The sequence below is a fragment of the Pleuronectes platessa genome, chromosome 11 (genome assembly GCF_947347685.1).
Source record: "Pleuronectes platessa chromosome 11, fPlePla1.1, whole genome shotgun sequence".
In the NCBI taxonomy this organism is placed as follows: domain Eukaryota; kingdom Metazoa; phylum Chordata; class Actinopteri; order Pleuronectiformes; family Pleuronectidae; genus Pleuronectes; species Pleuronectes platessa.
This window is the reverse complement of record NC_070636.1, coordinates 14518332-14539701: the sequence shown is the minus strand read 5'-3', so window position 1 is coordinate 14539701 and position 21370 is coordinate 14518332. Positions and strand designations below refer to the sequence as shown.

The 21370-nt window shown below is 41.1% G+C and overlaps 2 protein-coding genes and 1 long non-coding RNA gene across 4 annotated transcripts; 1 reads left to right on the top strand and 2 right to left on the bottom strand.

Annotated features, from left to right (window-relative positions):
- Positions 1–868: 868 nt before the first annotated feature.
- LOC128451111 (C-1-tetrahydrofolate synthase, cytoplasmic) lies at positions 869–3804 on the bottom strand. The gene is made up of 6 exons (XM_053434882.1): positions 3785–3804; positions 2934–3009; positions 2588–2695; positions 2305–2457; positions 1450–1556; positions 869–1359 (listed from the first exon to the last, which is right to left on the bottom strand). Exons 1-5 carry the CDS (start codon positions 3802–3804, stop codon positions 1467–1469), a joined length of 447 nt encoding a protein of 148 aa, XP_053290857.1. The 3' UTR covers positions 869–1359; positions 1450–1466.
- Positions 3805–4371: 567 nt separating this feature from the next.
- LOC128450651 (uncharacterized) lies at positions 4372–5904 on the top strand. The gene is made up of 6 exons (XR_008340031.1): positions 4372–4537; positions 4624–4669; positions 5334–5350; positions 5431–5481; positions 5565–5585; positions 5673–5904. It is a non-coding gene; the product is annotated as an uncharacterized LOC128450651 (long non-coding RNA).
- Positions 5905–8040: 2136 nt separating this feature from the next.
- Positions 8041–21030, bottom strand: mthfd1b (methylenetetrahydrofolate dehydrogenase (NADP+ dependent) 1b). 2 transcript variants are annotated; one of them, XM_053434223.1, is made up of 28 exons: positions 20769–21030; positions 18845–18929; positions 18555–18614; positions 18398–18451; positions 18182–18318; positions 17894–17994; positions 17571–17707; positions 16357–16468; positions 16136–16263; positions 15569–15666; positions 15204–15377; positions 14826–14962; positions 14680–14726; positions 14482–14589; positions 14320–14394; positions 14130–14232; positions 13893–13969; positions 12142–12282; positions 11974–12042; positions 11631–11742; positions 11319–11458; positions 10942–10983; positions 10458–10558; positions 9958–10135; positions 9626–9733; positions 9343–9495; positions 8631–8737; positions 8041–8556 (listed from the first exon to the last, which is right to left on the bottom strand). In XM_053434223.1, exons 1-27 carry the CDS (start codon positions 20804–20806, stop codon positions 8648–8650), a joined length of 2805 nt encoding a protein of 934 aa, XP_053290198.1. In that variant the 5' UTR covers positions 20807–21030; the 3' UTR covers positions 8041–8556; positions 8631–8647. The 2 variants fall into 2 exon arrangements, with proteins under 2 accessions (XP_053290198.1, XP_053290197.1); XM_053434222.1 differs by having other exon boundaries at positions 8041–8531.
- Positions 21031–21370: the final 340 nt, after the last annotated feature.

Below are 21370 nucleotides of genomic sequence, written 5' to 3'. Positions count from 1 at the left end.
AGTACTATATCTTTGCCTCATAGCAAGAAGTTCATTCGTTGGGCCTTTTTTGTTTGGAGTTGTGTGTGCATGTTTTCACCAGTGTGTAAATCTGGGGTGTCCAGACTTTTTTCACTAAGTGGCACATTCAGAAAAATAGGGGGAAAAGGGGATGGGTATATATCAAGATCGTTATGCAAATAAGTAATTGGGCTAACACGTGAATACTGTGTAATATATTTTGAGCTCACCATTAATGGGAACAGAATTGCACTAAGTGATGCTGCCCTCTAGACTGAAGCATGGCTTGCAGGTGGTTGAGATATGAAGGGCATCACAGAGATGGCTGTCGGCCATTTGGCTTCTCAATCAGCTCTTGTTCAGAGTCATCAGAGAGAAAACGTATATCAAGACCATCGTGTATAAATTGTCAAGTGAATGTTTTAAGCAGCATGAAACTCTCTGTGTTTCAAAGAGGTGCATTCAGGGATCGTCGGGAATGCTACCATCAGCTAGCTTAGCCTTCCTGTGGACCATTCCATTATATTTTTAGAATTTGCTGCAGGCCAATTAAAAATGGACCACGGGCCCAATTGCCCCTGCCGGCCATAGTTTGGACACCCCTGATCGAGACAGATCAATATGCTGATGGTCTGAGGGCACAATGAAAATGACTAGCTTCAGAGAAAGACTTGAAACTGTAAGTGTTAAATGGTAATGGTAAATGGTTTTGTATTTATATAGCGCTTTTCTAGTCTTGATGACCACTCAAAGCGCTTTACAGTACAGTTTTACATTCACCCATTCACACACACATTCATACAGTGCATCTATTCGCAGCACTTTATTATTCTATGGGGGTTTTTTAAACTCAAGAACTGCTGATATGTGTCTTAACATCTTGAAGACTTTATTTGATCTTTCCTGACAGCAATGCAACTTTACCACATTTCTTTTTCACAGCAGTGCAGATTGGTCCAGCAATATTAGACAGTATTAGAAATATTCGGTTAGAATTTGGTGCAGCAACACAGGAAACTTGACAGGTATTAGTAATGAGATCTGTCAAACTGAGAAAATTGATGTACGAAAAACGATCACAGGTGGTACATGCTCAAATCCAGATGTGCCACCACAAAGTTATGGGTAGTTCTGGAGACACTTCCCTGTCTCTTACAGATTGTCAAACTTGAGAGATTTAATCAATTCATGAGCAGCCCTCTTGGAAAAGCAAATCAATTATTTACAGATGTCAGTGAGTGTTTAAAAAGACAAAGAAAAAGACACCTGCCGACCAACTTGAGACACATCCAGTTATTAGTCCATCCTATTTCGGTAAGGCTCAGTGGGGGGAGTGGAGGGCTGGGCCACGTCTATTCACTGAGACCAGAAAGACCTAAATACAGCGGAGATCAGCAATCACCCAAGAGATGCATGAGATGTTTACATGTGTGTTTTTTAACTCATTACCATCGTACTGTCCTGTTTTAGAAGAGCCCGTTGACCTGTTCAGTCTCAGGATCCAGATCGATGTCATAGAAACAAGGCCTGGTGGGAAGACCGGGGATTGTAGGCATCTAGGGATGAGGACAGAGATTAATGACTCATTCTTGATGAAAACAATATCCAATGAAACATCAGGCCATTCATTACATTCATGTTCTGTACACACACACACACACACACACACACACACACACACACACACACACACACACACACACACACACACACACACACACACACACACACACACACACACACACACACACACACACACACACACACACACACACACACACACACACACACACACACACACACACACACACACACACACACACAATAGAGCTTTGCCCTCAAACTGATCAAAACTGATGTGGACACCTGCTGAAACCTAGAGCCCCCCCTTTTCCACAGGTCCAAAAACCTTATAACATCTTATCTTTCGACTGAAGTAGGATTGGATAAAATCCTCATTCACTCCTGGGTCAAATGATTCTGCAGTCGACATGGTTTTTATTACAACCTTTTTACAGTGATGGAAAAAAGGCAAACTCCTCTATTGGCACTAGGAAAGGACTCAATTGCTCATCTCCGTACACTGCATATATCCACTGCCAAAGTCGCAGATCACTACTGAGTATGATGAGAATGTGTTATGACAGTTGAATTGAGTACTTCAAGTCTTAATTTGCATAGAGTAGTTGATGAATGAATGCTATCATGTGATTTGAAGGTGCAGAGCAGTAAGGTGTCACACCCCCGCTCTCCCACTGCAAAATCTGAAAAAAACGCAGTGTCCTCAAGTGAACAAGAGCGTACCGTGCCAACCAGTGGGAACAGAAAGCCGGCGCCCACACTGGCTCGGATGTCTCTGATTGGCACAATGAACCCTGTAGGCACACCCTTCTTCTCAGGGTCATGCGAGAGCGATAGGTGCGTCTTCGCCATGCAGATTGGCAGATTGCCGAAACCCTGAGGGCCAAAGAGTACACAAGGATATGTATTGGATCTTTCACAATAGGGCAACTGGAGAATCCACCGTACAATTACAGTTGATCTACACTGACAGACGACGGAAACAAGTCAACTGAGGTTCACTGACCTGTTTGGTGTAGAGCTCCACCTTGTGTTGGGCCTCTGGGAGAAGCTCAATATCATCTGCACCGTAGATCTTCTGGGCAATCATTCGAATTTTGTCAGCAATGGGGAGCTGTATGGTAATTAGAGATATAAATATGGCCGTCAAGGCAGTCCTTTAGTTGACATGGCTGACATAGCATTTTCTATACTAGACCGGTTTTTGGCCCAAATAAAGGATTCAATTCCTCGTGAATAACAACATTACTTTTTTAAGTTTTCATTTCAATCTGATAAAATAGACTGTTTAATTCATGTATTATATTTTAAACCCAACGCTGAACTTCAGAATTCCAGTTTACAGCCTATACCTCCAAATCATAAAGGAACTTGAAGTTGCTGGGGGCCCCGGAGGCTATCCTGTTTGCCCATCTCCTTGCACCACACCTGCATAACCTGATGTGATGTTTTAGATTTAAGTCAGTGTGAATGATTTAAGACATTGACAGGTGTGTCTGAGGTGTGATCTATATAATTTTAGAAAAAATATACAAAGACAGTGGCAATGTGTGTCACTATTGACGTTTGAACGGATAATTACTGGTAACAAAACCAGCATCAGGAGGACTGATTCAGTCATGGGAGCTTTTGCATTTAGTTTTGTTGTCTTAACTTCTTCCACTAAGGCCGGAGTTTGTGCACGGATTAATATTCACAAGAGAGCACATAACTCCGCCAAGGCCGAACAGTCGCCTCATGAAGCCACATTTAAATTCCCTAGATCCAGATTTTTATTTGGATCTACATCAAATTACACACTCAATGGGAAAAATGTTTCCTGGATTCGCCTTCTGATTTGAGCCATCACCAAAATGTAATGAGTTCTCCCCTTCCCCTTAACCATAACTTTTCACCAAGTTGCATGGTAACCCATCCAGTAGTTTTTGCCTAATCCTGCTTACTGTGAAACAAAAACAGACGGCAACTCAAAATTCAAGGACATGAATCTTCTACTGCTCACACATTTGTGGCCTAGAATTTTTAAAGAAGTGAAACAGCTGGTTTTAGGAAGATCGCAATATTTCTTCCATAAACAAGAAAGAAATATTGTTTATTAGTAGCGTGTTGGTTTGAGCGTGTTGGTCCAGTGGAAACTCTCGATTTCGTTTCGGCACAGGTACAAATACTTTGCCACTATTAGATACTATAAGATCTATTGTACCCAAGAGAACCTGTTTCCATGAACCAATTTGCCCACGAATCAAAAAAGCATCCATCACACAATCCTCATTGTAATATTTCTTTCAGCACCAATTACCGAAAAAGCTCCCTTAAAGCAGATCATCATGGTAACATATCAAAATGTGACAAGGGACAATGCCATGAAGGAAAACATGTTACCCCTCCCCAACTCACACAAACTGACTCATACACTGACAGCCATGCTTCAGAACCAGTTCAGGCAACAGTATGACTTTTATAAGGTGGATGCAAAAGTAAGAGAACAAGACTTTATTGTTGAAAAACTTGATTTGCATCTTCACTCTTATATGAACAATATGTTCCAGTACTTGATTAAGATTTGTAAATATAAACATCGCTGTGATGTTTTCATCTAAAGCATGTGATTAGCATATGTTGAATATTTATCACATGTATAATCAGAACAATACAATGACTGATTATTTGTCTCACATGTTCAATGTTTTTTCTGAGAAGCTTTTCGATGATTCAGAGTTGATGTTGAGAGTGGACCAGCTTCATACCTTTCTGCTTACGAGTCCTTAATTCTTTGTTTTGAGGTAGAAGGGACCACACTAGCAGTTGTTGTCCTGGCGACACCCAGTCCATACCTGCTCTGCAACTATTAGTCACGTGCCATTGCAGGTGACATACATCGTCTCATGCAGCACCAGTGTATAAATAGAGAACGAACACACACATCAGACATCGTTCAGTTTGATTTCGGGATCAGGTAGGTTGGGACTGCCTTCTCTTTTTTCTACTGACTTTTGCAGGTTCAAATATTTAAAATGTCTATTTCAATCCTCGTTTCTCAAGGAAAAGATTTTCTACCGCAGCTATCAACCAGACAACATGGCTGACAGTAAGTCTCTTTTCTCAACTGTTATATATTTTTACAAAAAGTGCTTTGTATTGTTTTTCTGTGCAGACTGTCCAAATACTTTACTCCATTTTCATGCACACATTTGGCCTCATCTTGTGTTTGGTATATGGTTATTAAATGCAATAATTGCTTTTTACTTTTAATTAGTAAATTTTTCCAAAAGATGCATTCTTAATTGTGCAAACACGAATTGCATATTTAAGAAAAGCTGTCTATCTACTTATACATCTTATACAGTTTTACCGATGTGCCCTTTTATTCTTTTATTTATTGATTATTTTCTTATTCTTATTTTATGATAATTCAGGTCATTTCCTAAACTGTGCTAAGGAGAACTATTTTCTTTCCATGATGCAGTTTTGCTTAAATTCAACAAAGATTGTTTTAATTTTATTATCTTGGTTCGGGTCAAATTTAATGCATGTGCTAAATATGACAACTAGCGTATGTACTCCCATGTGTAAACACAGTAATAAGCTGACAAGATTGATATAACAAATGATAATCCTAAGAATGAAACAGTGGTTAGTAATATAATCCCTGTGGGTTACTCTCAATAATTATGTAATATAAATTCAGTCCAGTAATATTTTATATTTTTTATTTTCATTCTTTTGTAACTTTTTTTTCTATTGTGTTTCAGCCCAAGTAGACAAGAAGGTGAGTCTCTTACTTTCTTCACACTTCTTTAGACTAACAGCTTGAAAACATATTCTTAAGAAGCCTTTTTCTTGTATTAGGAGAGTTCAAGTGCACCTGAGGAAGACGAGGGAAGCTCTGAGTCAGACGGAGTAAGTCCTTCTTAAAGTGCGCTCACTGCATGATTCCATCCTTTTCTAGCACCCTTAGGTTAATCTCACATTATCTTTTGTAGGAAGGAGGAAGGTGCAAAAAGGTAAAAGTCTGACAACATTTTGAATTAAAAATATACAGCCATTTATCTTTCTGTGTTTTCAGTCATTGATTGTCTGGTTGTCCATAGAACCGTGGAAAGAAGGGAGAGAAATGTAGAGGCCAGGGACATGGAAAGGGCCATGAAGGAAAAGGAGAAGGAAAAGGAGAAGGAAAAGGAGGAAAAGGAAAATCTGGAAAATGAAAGAGAGCCGTGCTGGTGGTCACAAAAAATAAGGAAGAAATCCATGATCACCATTTAGTTATTTACTGAGTGTATAGAATTTACACATCTTTAATAAACTAATAAAAATAAAAAAGACCAGACTGGTTTGTTTATTTTCTTACATATAAAGGAAGTGACACATTCAATAAAAATGTTTCATATTTAATAGTGTTGATAAATGAATGATTATTATTGTTATTAGCAGTGGTATTATAAATACAAATAAAGGACTAATAAATATCTAAACTCATCATAAATTACCAGATTGGCTTTACTTAATCTGCTGCTAAAAAAAGAGAAAATGTATAGTACTATATCTGTGCCTCATAGCAAGAAGTTCATTCGTTGGGCCTTTTTAGTTTGGAGTTGTGTGTGCATGTTTTCACCAGTGTGTAAATCTGGGGTGTCCAGACTTTTTTCACTAAGTGGCACATTCAGAAAAATAGGGGGAAAAGGGGATGGGTATATATCAAGATCGTTATGCAAATAAGTAATTGGGCTAACACGTGAATACTGTGTAATATATTTTGAGCTCACCATTAATGGGAACAGAATTGCACTAAGTGATGCTGCCCTCTGGACTGAAGCATGGCTTGCAGGTGGTTGAGATACGAAGGGCATCACAGAGATGGCTGTCGGCTATTTGGCTTCTCAATCAGCTCTTGTTCAGAGTCATCAGAGAGAAAACGTATATCAAGACCATCGTGTATAAATTGTCACGTGAATGTTTTAAGCAGCATGAAACTCTCTGTGTTTCGAAGAGGTGCATTCAGGGATCGTCGGGAATGCTACCATCAGCTAGCTTAGCCTTCCTGTGGACCATTCCATTATATTTTTAGAATTTGCTGCAGGCCAATTAAAAATGGACCACGGGCCCAATTGCCCCTGCCGGCCATAGTTTGGACACCCCTGATCGAGACAGATCAATATGCTGATGGTCTGAGGGCACAATGAAAATGACTAGCTTCAGAGAAAGACTTGAAACTGTAAGTGTTAAATGGTAATGGTAAATGGTTTTGTATTTATTAGGGATGAGCGAGTACAGCATTATCTGTATCTGTATCTGTATCTGTTAACCATATCAATTATCTGTATCCGTATCCGTACTCGGAGTGGGCGGGGCCTAACCCGGAAGTGGGTGTGATTTAACCCGGAAGTGGGCCGGGTTGTCTTGAAATGGGCGGGGCTTTAACCAGTATGTTATTTTAAGCATGCAATTGATATGGGTTGATCAGAAATTGTTATATTTATTGCTGATTAGAAAACTATTACAGGACAGCATCAGCATTGAGCTTCAGATCAATGATTTTGATCACAATAGCAAACGAACTATTTACAGAACAAGTTTTGTAACAATGAATACAACACATGCTGTTGCAATTATGAAGTGAAATGTAATAACAAGTGTTTTCATACTCAACATAACTTTCTTTTTTAACTTTGAATTTTTTTTTATTTATTTCCACACCAGGTGTGTGTGTGTGTGTGTGTGTGTGTGTGTGTGTGTGAGTAAGAGAGAGACAGAGAGAGAGAGGGGGAGTGTATGTGTGTGTGTGTAGTTTAATTTGTAATATTTTTTATACCACTACTACCTAGAACTTGTCAGACACTCAGTGCGTGAAGTAAAATAAAACTGGTTAGAGCCAACTGACGGTTGTTTAAACCGTTAAAGTAAAAAAAAAAAAAACTGTTTTAAAAAAAAAATCTCTGACAGGCAGAGACGCAACGCGAGTCGCTTTCTACCAGCACCACGTCTGAACGAACCCACGTTTAACAGAACTCTACTGGTTAATAAGTAAGTACAAACTGAAATAAAAACAAACTTCAAGCTGAAGAAACCCTAAACGTTAACGGAAAAGACCCGCGAACCTGAGTGACTGAGAGACAGAGAGCTGTTCTTTGAGTGAGTGAGCAGAGCGGTGTGTGAAGGGGAGGAGCGCTGTGACGCTGTGTGAGGATTTTCATTCAGTCAGAGCACAGATATTGACTCGTATTACTCGTATAATACTCGTGCTCGGCAAAAGTGCTTTATCCGTACCGGATACTTGTTTCAGCCGAGTATCCGGCTCATCTCTAGTATTTATATAGCGCTTTTCTAGTCTTGATGACCACTCAAAGCGCTTTACAGTACAGTTTTACATTCACCCATTCACACACACATTCATACAGTGCATCTATTCGCAGCACTTTATTATTCTATGGGGGTTTTTTAAACTCAAGAACTGCTGATATGTGTCTTAACATCTTGAAGACTTTATTTGATCTTTCCTGACAGCAATGCAACTTTACCACATTTCTTTTTCACAGCAGTGCAGATTGGTCCAGCAATATTAGACAGTATTAGAAATATTCGGTTAGAATTTGGTGCAGCAACACAGGAAACTTGACAGGTATTAGTAATGAGATCTGTCAAACTGAGAAAAATTATGTACGAAAAACGATCACAGGTGGTACATGCTCAAATCCAGATGTGCCACCACAAAGTTATGGGTAGTTCTGGAGACACTTCCCTGTCTCTTACAGATTGTCAAACTTGAGAGATTTAATCAATTCATGAGCAGCCCTCTTGGAAAAGCAAATCAATTATTTACAGATGTCAGTGAGTGTTTAAAAAGACAAAGAAAAAGACACCTGCCGACCAGCTTGAGACACATCCAGTTATTAGTCCATCCTATTTCGGTAAGGCTCAGTGGGGGGAGTGGAGGGCTGGGCCACGTCTATTCACTGAGAAATAAAGCACCAGAAAGACCTAAATACAGCGGAGATCAGCAATCACCCAAGAGATGCATGAGATGTTTACATGTGTGTTTTTTAACTCATTACCATCGTACTGTCCTGTTTTAGAAGAGCCCGTTGACCTGTTCAGTCTCAGGATCCAGATCAATGTCATAGAAACAAGGCCTGGTGGGAAGACCGGGGATTGTAGGCATCTAGGGATGAGGACAGAGATTAATGACTCATTCTTGATGAAAACAATATCCAATGAAACATCAGGCCATTCATTACATTCATGTTCTGTACACACATACACACACACACACACACACACACACAATAGAGCTTTGCCCTCAAACTGATCAAAACTGATGTGGACACCTGCTGAAACCTAGAGCCCCCCCCTTTCCACAGGTCCAAAAACCTTATAACATCTCATCTTTCGTCTGATGTAGGATTGGATAAAATCCTCATTCACTCCTGGGTCAAATGATTCTGCAGTCGACATGGTTTTTATAAAAACCTTTTTACAGTGATGGGAAAAAAGGCAAACCCCTCTATTGGCACTAGGAAAGGACTCAATTACTCATCTCCGTACACTGCATATATCCACTGCCAAAGTCGCAGATCACTACTGAGTATGATGAGAATGTGTTATGACAGTTTAATTGAGTACTTCAAGTCTTAATTTGCATAGAGTAGTTGATGAATGAATGCTATCATGTGATTTGAAGGTGCAGAGCAGTAAGGTGTCACACCCCAGCTCTCCCACTGCAAAATCTGAAAAAAACGCAGTGTCCTCAAGTGAACAAGAGCGTACCGTGCCAACCAGTGGGAACAGAAAGCCGGCGCCCACACTGGCTCGGATGTCTCTGATTGGCACGATGAACCCCGTAGGCACACCCTTCTTCTCAGGGTCATGCGAGAGCGATAGGTGCGTCTTCGCCATGCAGATTGGCAGATTGCCGAAACCCTGAGGGCCAAAGAGTACACAAGGATATGTATTGGATCTTTCACAATAGGGCAACTGGAGAATCCACCGTACAATTACAGTTGATCTACACTGACAGACGACGGAAACAAGTCAACTGAGGTTCACTGACCTGTTTGGTGTAGAGCTCCACCTTGTGTTGGGCCTCTGGGAGAAGCTCAATATCATCTGCACCGTAGATCTTCTGGGCAATCATTCGAATTTTGTCAGCAATGGGGAGCTGTATGGGAATTAGAGATATAAATATGGCCGTCAAGGCAGTCCTTTAGTTGACATGGCTGACATAGCATTTTCAATACTAGACCGGTTTTTGGCCCAAATAAAGGATTCAATTCCTCGTGAATAATACGTTTTCATTTCAATCTGGTAAAATAGACTGTTTAATTCACGTATTATATATTAAACCCAACGCTGAACTTCAGAATTCCCGTTTACAGCCTATACCTCCAAATCATAAAGGAACTTGAAGTTGCTGGGGGCCCCGGAGGCTCTCTGGACGGCCTGACCCAGGGCCAGAGCCCCGGCTCCACCCTCGGCCCAGTGGGAGCATTTCACTGCATCGAATGCTCCAGCAGCTTTAGCCATGCTGCAGACCAAGCCCAGCTCAGCCTCAGTGTCTGTCCTGCAGGAATCAGCACACAAAATGCTTGAGGGGTCAAACAACACAAGAATTTTCCTGTACATGTCAATATGGCACAAAACATTTGCATCAATAACTATCATCTAATCTCTTTGCTAAATTAGCTTTTCTGCTGTTTGACAAACAGGGATGATGTGAGTTCCAAGAGTGAAGTGTTACTAAAATTCTTTGGATCTGTCAGTGTAAGTGGCATCGTTCAAATTGTCATGTGATCCTTTGCGAGTGTAAAAATATTGACTGGTGCAGCTTTACGTGAAATTTAAAAAGAGTTCTCTTCCATGTCTACCATGTGATCAGCACTTACTTGAAAGCATTGACAGCGACCACCACAGGCACACCAAAGTGCTGAGCATTCTCTATCTGCTTCCTCATGTTGCTGCAGCCCTTCTCCAGGAGCTCAAGGTTCTACACACACACACACAACATGCACACACAAACAAAAAGGCTGACTTTTGCTCCTCCGTAAAGGTTTGGTTTTAAACTCTTCGTTATGATAATAGCATGACAAACACTTGATAAAAAAACAAACATTTAATCAATCTGAGTTTGATCAATTATCACTTTGATTACAAAGGACAGAAGCCTTCAATTGATTATATTAAACCTTAGATATATTGCTATTGATGAACATTTTATTGCCACAATATTGTTATATTCTCCAGCCCTAATGCTTGCTGGACATGTGTTAAAACAACTGAAACTGTGGCTAGGATGCTTCATACAAATAAAATAAATACACAATGTTGATCGACAGAATATCATTTACAGCAAAGCATATCCTACATTACCTCCTCAACATATTCCTTTGGCAGTGGCATTCCAGCAGTAACCTGAACGAGACAGAGGAAAAATGTGGTAGTTCATTTGATCATTCCAACAGCTGACACAATGAATTTCACATAAGATTGATCATTGTGGTTTTTTTATTCATGATGGAGCTAACGATTGTGCGAATGAAGTGAGAGTCAACTCAGCAGTATATAGTGACACTCCCAGCAGTCCACCGTCAATGACAGAGGGTGAAACATTCAGTGCAGACGAAATCTTTATGTATTTGAGGATGAGGTGAGATTTTTATGTAAACTTGTTCACAAATTTAGCGGAATTTAAAAAATAAAGCCAATAAATGAATCATATTGTAATTGCAATGCTGTAGTAAACTCACTTTTGATCCTCCTCCATGCATCTTCAGGGCTCGGACAGTCGCCACTAACACCACCACCTGCGGCCTCAGGCCTGAGTAGCGGCACTTGATGTTGAAGAACTTCTCCATGCCGATGTCGGCACCGAAACCAGCCTCAGTCACTGTTGACACACAAGAGTCAGCGGTTGTGAGATGAAGAGAATAGTATCAGAATCCCAGTTATGAGGAGTACAGAGGAATATCTGACTGTAATTTAACATCTGCTGCACAATCACATGTACGGAAGGAGCAAACCATCCACATCAGCAGCAGTAAAACTATTGCTCCCCTTACCTACAAAGCCCTCAGGTCCAACCAGCTTCAAGGCAATTTTATCAGCCAGAATGGAGGAGTTGCCATGGGCGATGTTGGCGAAGGGGCCCGCATGTACAAACACAGGAGTTCCCTGTGGATTTATGTCATACAAAAAAGATATCTCAAGGCACATCATCATCTCTTAAGAAAATATATATATATATATATTTCAGATCAACAACAACAATTAAAACAATGTGTCAAAAGACACAAACATGTGGAAGCTTGTAGGAGTTTATTTCCGGTAAGTCTGACAACATAAAAACATTTTCCTTAAAGAAAATCTTAGTATAGGATAGTGTATGTGCTGTGTTTCACCCACCTCCAAAGTCTGCATCAGGTTTGGCTTTATTGCATCTTTCATCAGCACAGTCAGAGCACCACTCACACCCTGACAAATAATGTAAAAAAACATTACAGCAGCCTAGTTTTACCAATATACAAAAAAATATAGCAGGTCGGGTTGTGAAGAAGACACAAGGGCACAGACCAGGTCCTCTGTGGTGATAGGCTGTCCACTGCGGCTGGTGGCCACCACCATCTTTGCCAAACGCTGACGCATGTCCTCCAGGCTGCTGGTGAGGGCAAGCACGGCCATGATTTCACTCGCCACCGTGATGTCAAACTGGGCCTGGGGGAAAGAGGAGGGCAAAGTTATTACATGTGTTCTTATCAAGAAGATAATTAAGATTCCTAGACTTGAGGAATCCCCTATCTGTAGAATCTGTATGTGATCAATGATTCTTCTTCTTTGAGGTCTAATGGCCGCTGGCATCCAAAGATTACTGCCTAGATCACAGCTTCTATCTGTACTTCTACTTATAACTGCTTTCAGATATGCACTGAAGTCCAGACATTTTCCTGAAATAATAATAATTAAATAATAATAAAATACCACTGGGGGGCACCAAAGTAAATAATTTTCATACATTGCATGTTGTGGCCCTAACTCAGGGGTAGGCAACCTTTACATTTCAAAGAGCCATTTTATCCCCTCTTCCCCCAAATTAAATCTGTCTGGAGCCACAAAACATATTTGATAAGACTATAACTTTATAAAGATTATAAAGTTATATATATAGTTATACAATATATATAAAAACTATAGCTTGTTGCATTTATTAAATTATAGAACGACAATAAAAAAAACTGTTGACATTTAACTGCTATTTTTACCTGTTACAAAAAAGGAAAACACCAAACTCTTATGAAGAGGAGAACAAAATACATGTGTAGGCCTACTTTGAAATAAATGAAACACAGAACTATGCTTGTTTTGCTCATCTCCAGCTTGGTACTTATCAGCAGAAGCTATGTGCTCGCTCTGGAAATGTCTTTAAACATTACTTTTTTTTTTTTGCTAATTCCTCGTCATATATGAAGCATACAGGTAAGCCAACATCGTTGGCAGTGAAAGCAAATTAATCTGTCCACGCAGAATTAAACTCTCTATTTTGCTCCCAGACTTTTCTTTTTGGGGATTTATCCATGGTTAGTTTACCGAGGCCGGGGGTAGGACACTATAGATTAGCAACCTGCAGGGAAAAGGGCCGGGACGTAGACGTAATAGGATGTGACGCATATTTTAGTTGACGAAATATTAAAACGAAACGTGAGAGCAGGTCAGACCGGAGGCGGACACAGAAACTGAAGCTCGGTACAAACTAAATGCAGCTTCTGCTCTGATCAAGAGGCTGCAGCGCTGATCTCTGAGCAGCTGTGACGAGAGAAACTCTGTGTTTTCACTGTTTCCATTGTTAAGAAGCAGCCGGTCAGTCACTGAGCGGCTGCTTCACGTAAACTAGCTCTGATCTCACTATGTCTCTCTGAGCGAGTGAACGGGGAAGGGGGCGGAGCCCCGGGGCCTATGTGTATGTCCGCTATCTGGGAAAGCACACACACACACACACACACACACACACACACACACACACACACACACACACACACACACACACACACACACACACACACACACACACACACACACACACACACACACACACACACACACACACACACACACACACACACCTGGTAGTTCATGACGGCCTGATACGATGATTATTTAAAAGATGAATGAGAACGAGACCTTCATCATATGAAAACTGATTCGTTAAGTTCACTGTTCGCAAAAAATATGCGCAACATGCACAACACTGTAGCCTTAAGGGAGCCAGGGGGCTGAAGAGCCGCAGGTTGCCGACTCCTGCCCTAACTGAATGATGAACTACTTTTTACCTCTCTTGTGAATCCCTTTTCAGTTGGTGACTGGCCAATGGTGATCTTCCTCAGGAATCGATCATTGGTATCCAACACTGAGGTAAGGAACAAACACCTTATGAATATGTATATACATAAACACACACAAAAACACACACATAATGCAGTATGTGGTTGAATCCAATGCAAAGCAGACCTACTAAAGCACAAGACATCGAAGGGACGCAGACTTAGAGACATGCGAGTTGTTCATACCTCTCTGCCAGGTGACAGAGCTTGGCTCAATGTCCAGACGGGCAAAGCGGGTGATCTCTTCCTCAGTCAGAGTAGAGGGGTCCGTCTTTTCTATGCCCAGTTTCTACACAAATACATAAAACCTCTGTGTTAAAAAGCAGTGAGTTGAGTCAAAGCACATGTAGGTTTTGATCAAACTCTAATCACTTACCTTCAGTCTGTTGATCTGGATGGGGGAGAACTTCCTCTGTTCTCCACTGAGTGGGACCAAGCGGTTGTACAGAGCCTGCAAACGGAAAGATGACACTCATTCATGATCTTATAATAAGTATTTTTATATTTAAAAATAACTGTGAATGAACAGGACACACACCTTGTCAGTTTGTGTGGCCTCGTGGAACATGCGAGCGTCGATGGCAGCAGCTACCAAGTTGTTGGAAGCTGTGATGGCGTGAATGTCCCCAGTGAGATGGAGGTTGAACTAAAACAAACATATTTCTTTATTTAATAGTGTGCTTTCTTTGTATTATATCATCTGCAGTTTTTCTAACATCAAACAACAGTGCAGTACCTCTTCCATTGGGATGACTTGTGAATATCCACCTCCTGCAGCACCCCCTGTTGACAGAAGACATAATTACAGATCAGAACAGGACTTAAAAGTGTCAAAATGTAACCTGTGCAACATCTGTGACTATGCATCATACTAAAGCTCACCTTTAATGCCAAAGGTGGGTCCCTGAGATGGTTGTCGCACACATGCGAAAACATTGAGGTTCATGTGGGCTCCCAGGGCCTGCACAAGGCCGATGGTGGTGGTGCTCTTTCCCTCACCCAGAGGGGTCGGTGTAATGCTGCAGTTAGACAATACTGTCAGCACTGAACATATTCAAAGGATACATGTGTAACCATTAAGCAATAGTTTCAGGAAACTTACAGTTTCAGTTTCAACAATCTGTATTATTATGTACAAATTGATAAAGGTCATTAGCATTACCCCATGATCAGTTAACATAAACCACTACACTCCTGTAAAACATGCTAAGGTCCAGGGAAGAACAAACAAGGAAGAACATACAGATAATGATATCGTACCCAGTGACAACCACATATTTGCCGTCTGGTTGAGCCTGCAGGCGTTTGATGATATTCAGCTGGACCTTAGCCTTAGTCTTGCCATAGAGCTCCACCTCATCAGAGAGAAGACCCACCTCTTTGGCCAGACGGTCAATGGGCTTGGGCACACAGGAGCGAGAGATCACAATGTCGCTGTGGGAGAAACACACAATCTGAGCTAAAGGAAGGAACAGTGAGGAAACAACAAGACATGGAGAACATTCAGAGTTTTCTACTGGCTACTCTGGAATGTGGTTTGTGTAATTCGAGAAACTCTCCGGCCTCTCAGTCACAATTAACAACACCCATGACTAAGAAGAGGATTGGAGGATGAGTAGACAAACCTTGGCACCGGTTTCTGCAGATTGAGTTTGGTGAGAGAAATGTTCCATTTTCCTGGTTGATGTCCCTCCAGGAAGCGCTTTGCACCTAGCACTGTGTTCTATACACACACACACACACACACACACACACACACACACACACACACACACACACACACACACACACACACACACACACACACACACACACACACACACACACACACACACACACACACACACACACACACACACACACACACACAGTTACTTAAACCCAACTGATGTGGATTTTTGAGGGACAATGCCAATTTTAGGTAATGAAATTACCTAAGATACCTAAAAACATATTAATATAAATTGGCAATGAGACCTAAGATGAAACCCTTACGACAAAGAAATGTAATTGAAGCAAAATATTTTAACCATAAACATTATTATAAATAACTATAAATAAAAAGAACACACAAATACAACCAAATATATAGACTTTCTATAACAATTTATTTTTCCCTGCAAACATAAATGCATCTTTTCTTCTGTGTTTATTTTGTCAAAAAAAGTTTCCATTTTATGAGTGAACCCTACCGCCATCAGCATGGCCACAGTCATGGGTCCTACTCCACCAGGCACAGGAGTGATGAAGCCAGCCTGCTCCTTAGCTGAGGAATAGTGGACGTCACCTACCACCCGCTTCCCACTGGGTCTCGTCTCATCTGAACCGCACATAAACTTCAATATTACCACCGACCTCCACTGAGTTCGTTCCAGACCACCACGATGAATCAAGTAGACAGAATCAGTCAAACCTGGAATGTAGTTGATGCCACAGTCGATGACGACTGCTCCCGGCTTGATCCACTCTCCTTTCACCATCTCTGCTCGGCCGATGCCAACAACCAGGATGTCTGCCTTTCTCACCTACACACAAACAGTGACAGACACGAATGAACTTATCCATAAGAAAAAGAATATCATGTGCAACACTGATTCTTTACATACAGTATATTACATTTACCAGGCTCAACACATCATTTCTCTAAATAGGTTAATAAATTACCTTACAGTTCCACCTGGTAGCAAAGATTTGTAATTGCAAATAGTACTGAAGTGTGAAAGGGCCTGTTTGTTATGGGCTGTTTGCCTGACCTGTGTTACTTATCCAGAGCTACTTTAGAATGATTCCTCATCATTAGCAAGTCCTCCTAATTCAGTTCTACAATGTTGTGTCACATATTTTTATGGTGTAGAGTGAAGTTAGTAAAGTTCATCATACATGGTTTATCTGCAATAAATATTTAATAGAGTGCTTTTTTTTATAAAATGAGACATAACTTCCTTTATTTTACTGTTCACGTGTGGCTTATATGCAAGTTTGAATGATTTTTTTAATTGCTGTTATTTTTTCATAAGTTGCATGTCTGCTAAAATATCGACACAATCTTCAGAACCACAGTTCACTTTTTTCAAAATAAAAGCTTGATAGAACTGGATATAAAGCATTATAGTAACGAAATTAATGTTGTGCGTTTACTTTGAGGACAAATTGCCAAACAAGACTTTTATGAATGTTGCTGACACCCAAGTCCAATAAGGTGAATTAAAAAAAACATATATATATTAAAATGCTCTAGCAGTGATGTAGAACTGACTGAGGGCACGCTGCCCGGTCCCACTGCCTTCTACAGTAATGCTGTTTATCTGTTATTTATTATTGTAGTAATATTGAATATATTGCGAAGCGAAAAAGATGAACGGTTTGGGAGATAAGTGCTCCACATACAGGCAGAGAGAAGGAGGCTTCAGGAATTGGTAGGTAGACTGATAAATTGCATTAGTCTCTTAATTTGCCACCTTCCCTATCTCTACTCATCATCATCATCAATATAGACAAATGCAGAAAGCAGTTTGCTTGGAATAAACAGAAACCAGCCCTAGATAATCAGTGTGCGCTGGTTTGACACACATTATGGTGATATCGGACTTCCCTCCCCGAGTCGGAACAAGGGGGATGATGTTGTACCTCTTCTGGGAGATCGGTAGTTTTAGAGTGGCAGGTGGTGACGGTGGCGTGGCTCCACAGCAGCAGGTCATGCATCGGCGCACCCACGATCTTACTGCGGCCAATCACTACAGCTCTCTTCCCTGCCACAGAAACACCTGTAGAAAAGCAGACAGCAGGATTACACACAGGAAACCTGGTGGAAGTATGGAGCATAGGCTGTTTATTGATAGGATAGACAACATGAAACATTTCTCTATGCATGTGTATCTGCTGCAGCTAGAAAGAATTTAGGGGCCTTATGGGGAAGTGTGAGCTCTTTGCTCAGGTGTGACTGTGTTTACCAGTTTGTTTGATCAACTCCATGCAGCCACTTGGTGTGCAGGGGATGAAGCAGTCGCTCAGGTCCCCCCGAGACAGCTTCCCTGCATTTATGCTGGTTAGCCTGCAAAACATACAAGAATATATTAAATATCATTAATAATCAACATCTACAGGTCTAAAAGTACCTGAGGGAGATCCTTGTTTTACATTCACTGAAAGGACGCAAGGAAACACACCGACTCGATCCAGAAAGGAGAGTAAGCAAACCTTCAAGATGACTATATCTACGGTTTCATGTGTGCTCTTACCCGTCTACGTCCTTCTCTGGGGCCACGGCATTGGTGACCTTCTCTGTGTCGATCTTGTGGATGGAGTCTAAGGGCAGCTGCACAATGAGGCCATGGATGGAGGAGTTCTCATTCACCGCTGTAATTTTGTGAAGAACCTAAGGACAGACAGAAATTTTCATTCTCTGTGCACGTCAAGTAACTTGGGAGCTTTATTATGCACAGGCGTAACCTCACCTCCTCTTCTGTTGCCGTCTTGGGAAGTTTCATATGTGTGGCATTTATTCCAATCTGCATTAGAAATATTAAAGAGTTTGGGCCGAGCTAGTCAGTGCAATTAAAGACAGGGTAAATGCTGCATGTAAATCTCGTTTTCAGAAACGACTGCTATTACCTCTGCTGCTGCCTTCAACTTCATGCTGATGTACAGATTTGAATCATCACGATCTCCAACCTGCAATGATATGAAGTATCACTTTGCCTGCTCGTAGGAAAGAACGGGCTCCATTTGCCCTACAGATCGAGCACTTAGTGTAAATAAACCCTTCCATCTACAAAAACAGACACTCATAAACTTTGTCTCCATGCTGCAGTGCACAACACAACAAGCTACACAAACAATAACCAAAATCCAAATATGCCAAGGATCTCCAGAGGTGGGTCATCATCCCATCTTGTACGTACCTGTAGAACCACTAAACCAGGACTGAAGTTGGGGTCCTGAAGCTTCATCTGCACCACATCCTCCTTCAGACGCTGCCTCACCTGCCTGAGAAACCACAACAACAGAAAAATCACTGTGCATGCTGAATCATAAAAGATAACGGTCAAGATACTAAGCAACACATTTTTAAAGGTTTTGTATTCAGATAAAGCAGCGAGCAGGTTTTGTATTGTGAATCTGGTATTCATTTTCCAGGCCTCCGGCAGATGCTAAACCAGGACATCAGAATCAGATCAAGAGACTTATTTGGTCTTTGCTTTATCTTTATTCATGTTGTGTAGACTTTGTCTTGGTTGTGATTGATCTTTTCAACTCAACATAAAGATGAGGCTGAGCCAATCAAAGACAGAGCAACACAAAAGTGACTTAAAAGGTAACTGGAATTTAGAAATCCATGATGTGCGTGATCATGGATGCATTAGGCGAAGGGGTGACACCAATTTCAACTTCCTTTAAAGTAATCTCAGTGGCCTCAGTGACCTCAGTTTTTAGACCAAATTACCACTCTGTGCTCAGTGACAACCCTCATTCAAACCGGTACTAAGGACTTACTACTAAAGTTTTCACCCCTATTCATTTGTATGTTGGTTTGTTTGTTTATAACAAGATTACACAATTATTATTATTTTTATTATTTTCACTGTTATCCAAGAGAATAACTCAGATTTTGAAAGGATCTGATTTCTATGAGTTTGTGACATTGGGTGCAGCTTGATTGAGTTTAGGAAGACAGTTCATGGGCCTTGGCAGAGGTGTGTGCTCTATTGCTCTAGGGTGAATCAATGACTAAAAATCATTCCTGGAATTCATAAAAACGGTCCTAAAGATATTGCATCATAATAAGATTTCATATTACAATGATGGGTGATACATTCATTACTTGTCACTGATTAACTAGTGCTTTTAACCAATATACTATAAAAGTGCAGTAGATCTTCTCATTGTTCTCCCCTTGAATTAAACAAAACCCTTTTGAGTGAAGGGACATAAAAAGCTGCAATTCCTGAAAGAGAGAGGCAGCCTCGTCTATAGAAGGGTCACTTGTTCTGCACAATCAGTTGTTTGTGAGCTCCTGTGAAGCATCAGAGAAAACTAAGAGACTCCAGATCAGTGGAGAGGTGCAGGCAATTTGTGTTGCACAGAATAATTTAGCTAATGGGCACAGTGAGGGGAAGTTAACAGGGTGCAGGCTGTCATGTCTTGTGACATGCACATGCAACTAAATGACGTGCGCTTTCATTTTTTTTTGTTTCAGGCGAATATATTTGGACCTGCAAAAAAACTGTGGGTAGCAGGCAAGAATTGGATTCATTTATAGACAACTTTATGAAAACCTAAACTTAAATGAACAATTGTTTTTTTTTTTTAAAGTTCCTCTTGGATTTCTGAGTTTCACAAGTGAGGTTACTGTCAGCACCTGATCTCACTGGATCAATAGAGCAAAGATCAAAACACACGTCCACTGCCTCTTACATAACACTGCATGTCAGATCTACAATCATTCACCCATTCAACACCATCACCAAATTACAAGCTAGACAATCGCATTTCCTCGTGCAGCTCGATGAAGAGTCCACTGGGATTTTCCATGCAAACTAGTGGCACACTTGATTCACGTGGCCAGCACCATGTCCAACCAATTCATGCTGAGGTTTGAAATCGGCTGCACACCAGGGTCTAAAAACGCGGCAGCAGCGGCGTGTAGAAATCAGCCATCACACTGGGATAAGGCACTCGAGTCGTCTGAGTTTCACTTTGGCTGCTGAGTTCCCTTAGATAGCGAGTTAGCTGCCATGTAAGCTAGTGCACAGACACATGTTACGCCAGGATTCCCACATGTCTAACTGTGCATTCAGGAAGTTGCAGTAAAAATTAGGTACTTACGCAGAAACTTCTTTCCCACTGATAATTTGAGCGGACATCTTTTTGTAGGAAGTGTGTTGCTCTGTGATGCTGGGACCTGCTGCTCGTTCACCGCCTGACAACAAGAAGAGAGAAGCGCACTGTGAACTTCACCAAACTTCGTCGGGCAATACGTTGACGCAAGATCCGTTCGCACAGGGGGTGTGACCGCAGGAAAACTGGCGTGTGAACTTTCAGGAATAGCGTTGGACGTAGCCGACGCATGGGAGAGAGACGACAGGAGGCGGTAACGCTGTCAACTCCCGAGAGCCAATCAGATATCAATAATGACGGCCAGTGGAAGCTGTTGACCAATAGCATTACAGGGGTGACTGCACATTCTCTTAAAGCTGTACTACCTGGTTTATGAAGCTTTATCAGACACACAACGGACACACTTAGCTTTATGTCCCTGGTAAAAGTAAAAGTATGTCTCTGTGAGATCATTTTTACATTTGGAGGTTTGACTTTAATTAACTTGATTTATAGATGGGTAAAAAGACAAGCAACTACCTCTGCAGGGAATATTAACTATTTGTATTAGTTTAAATATATTCAAGGCAACAATACAACTCATAAGTCAG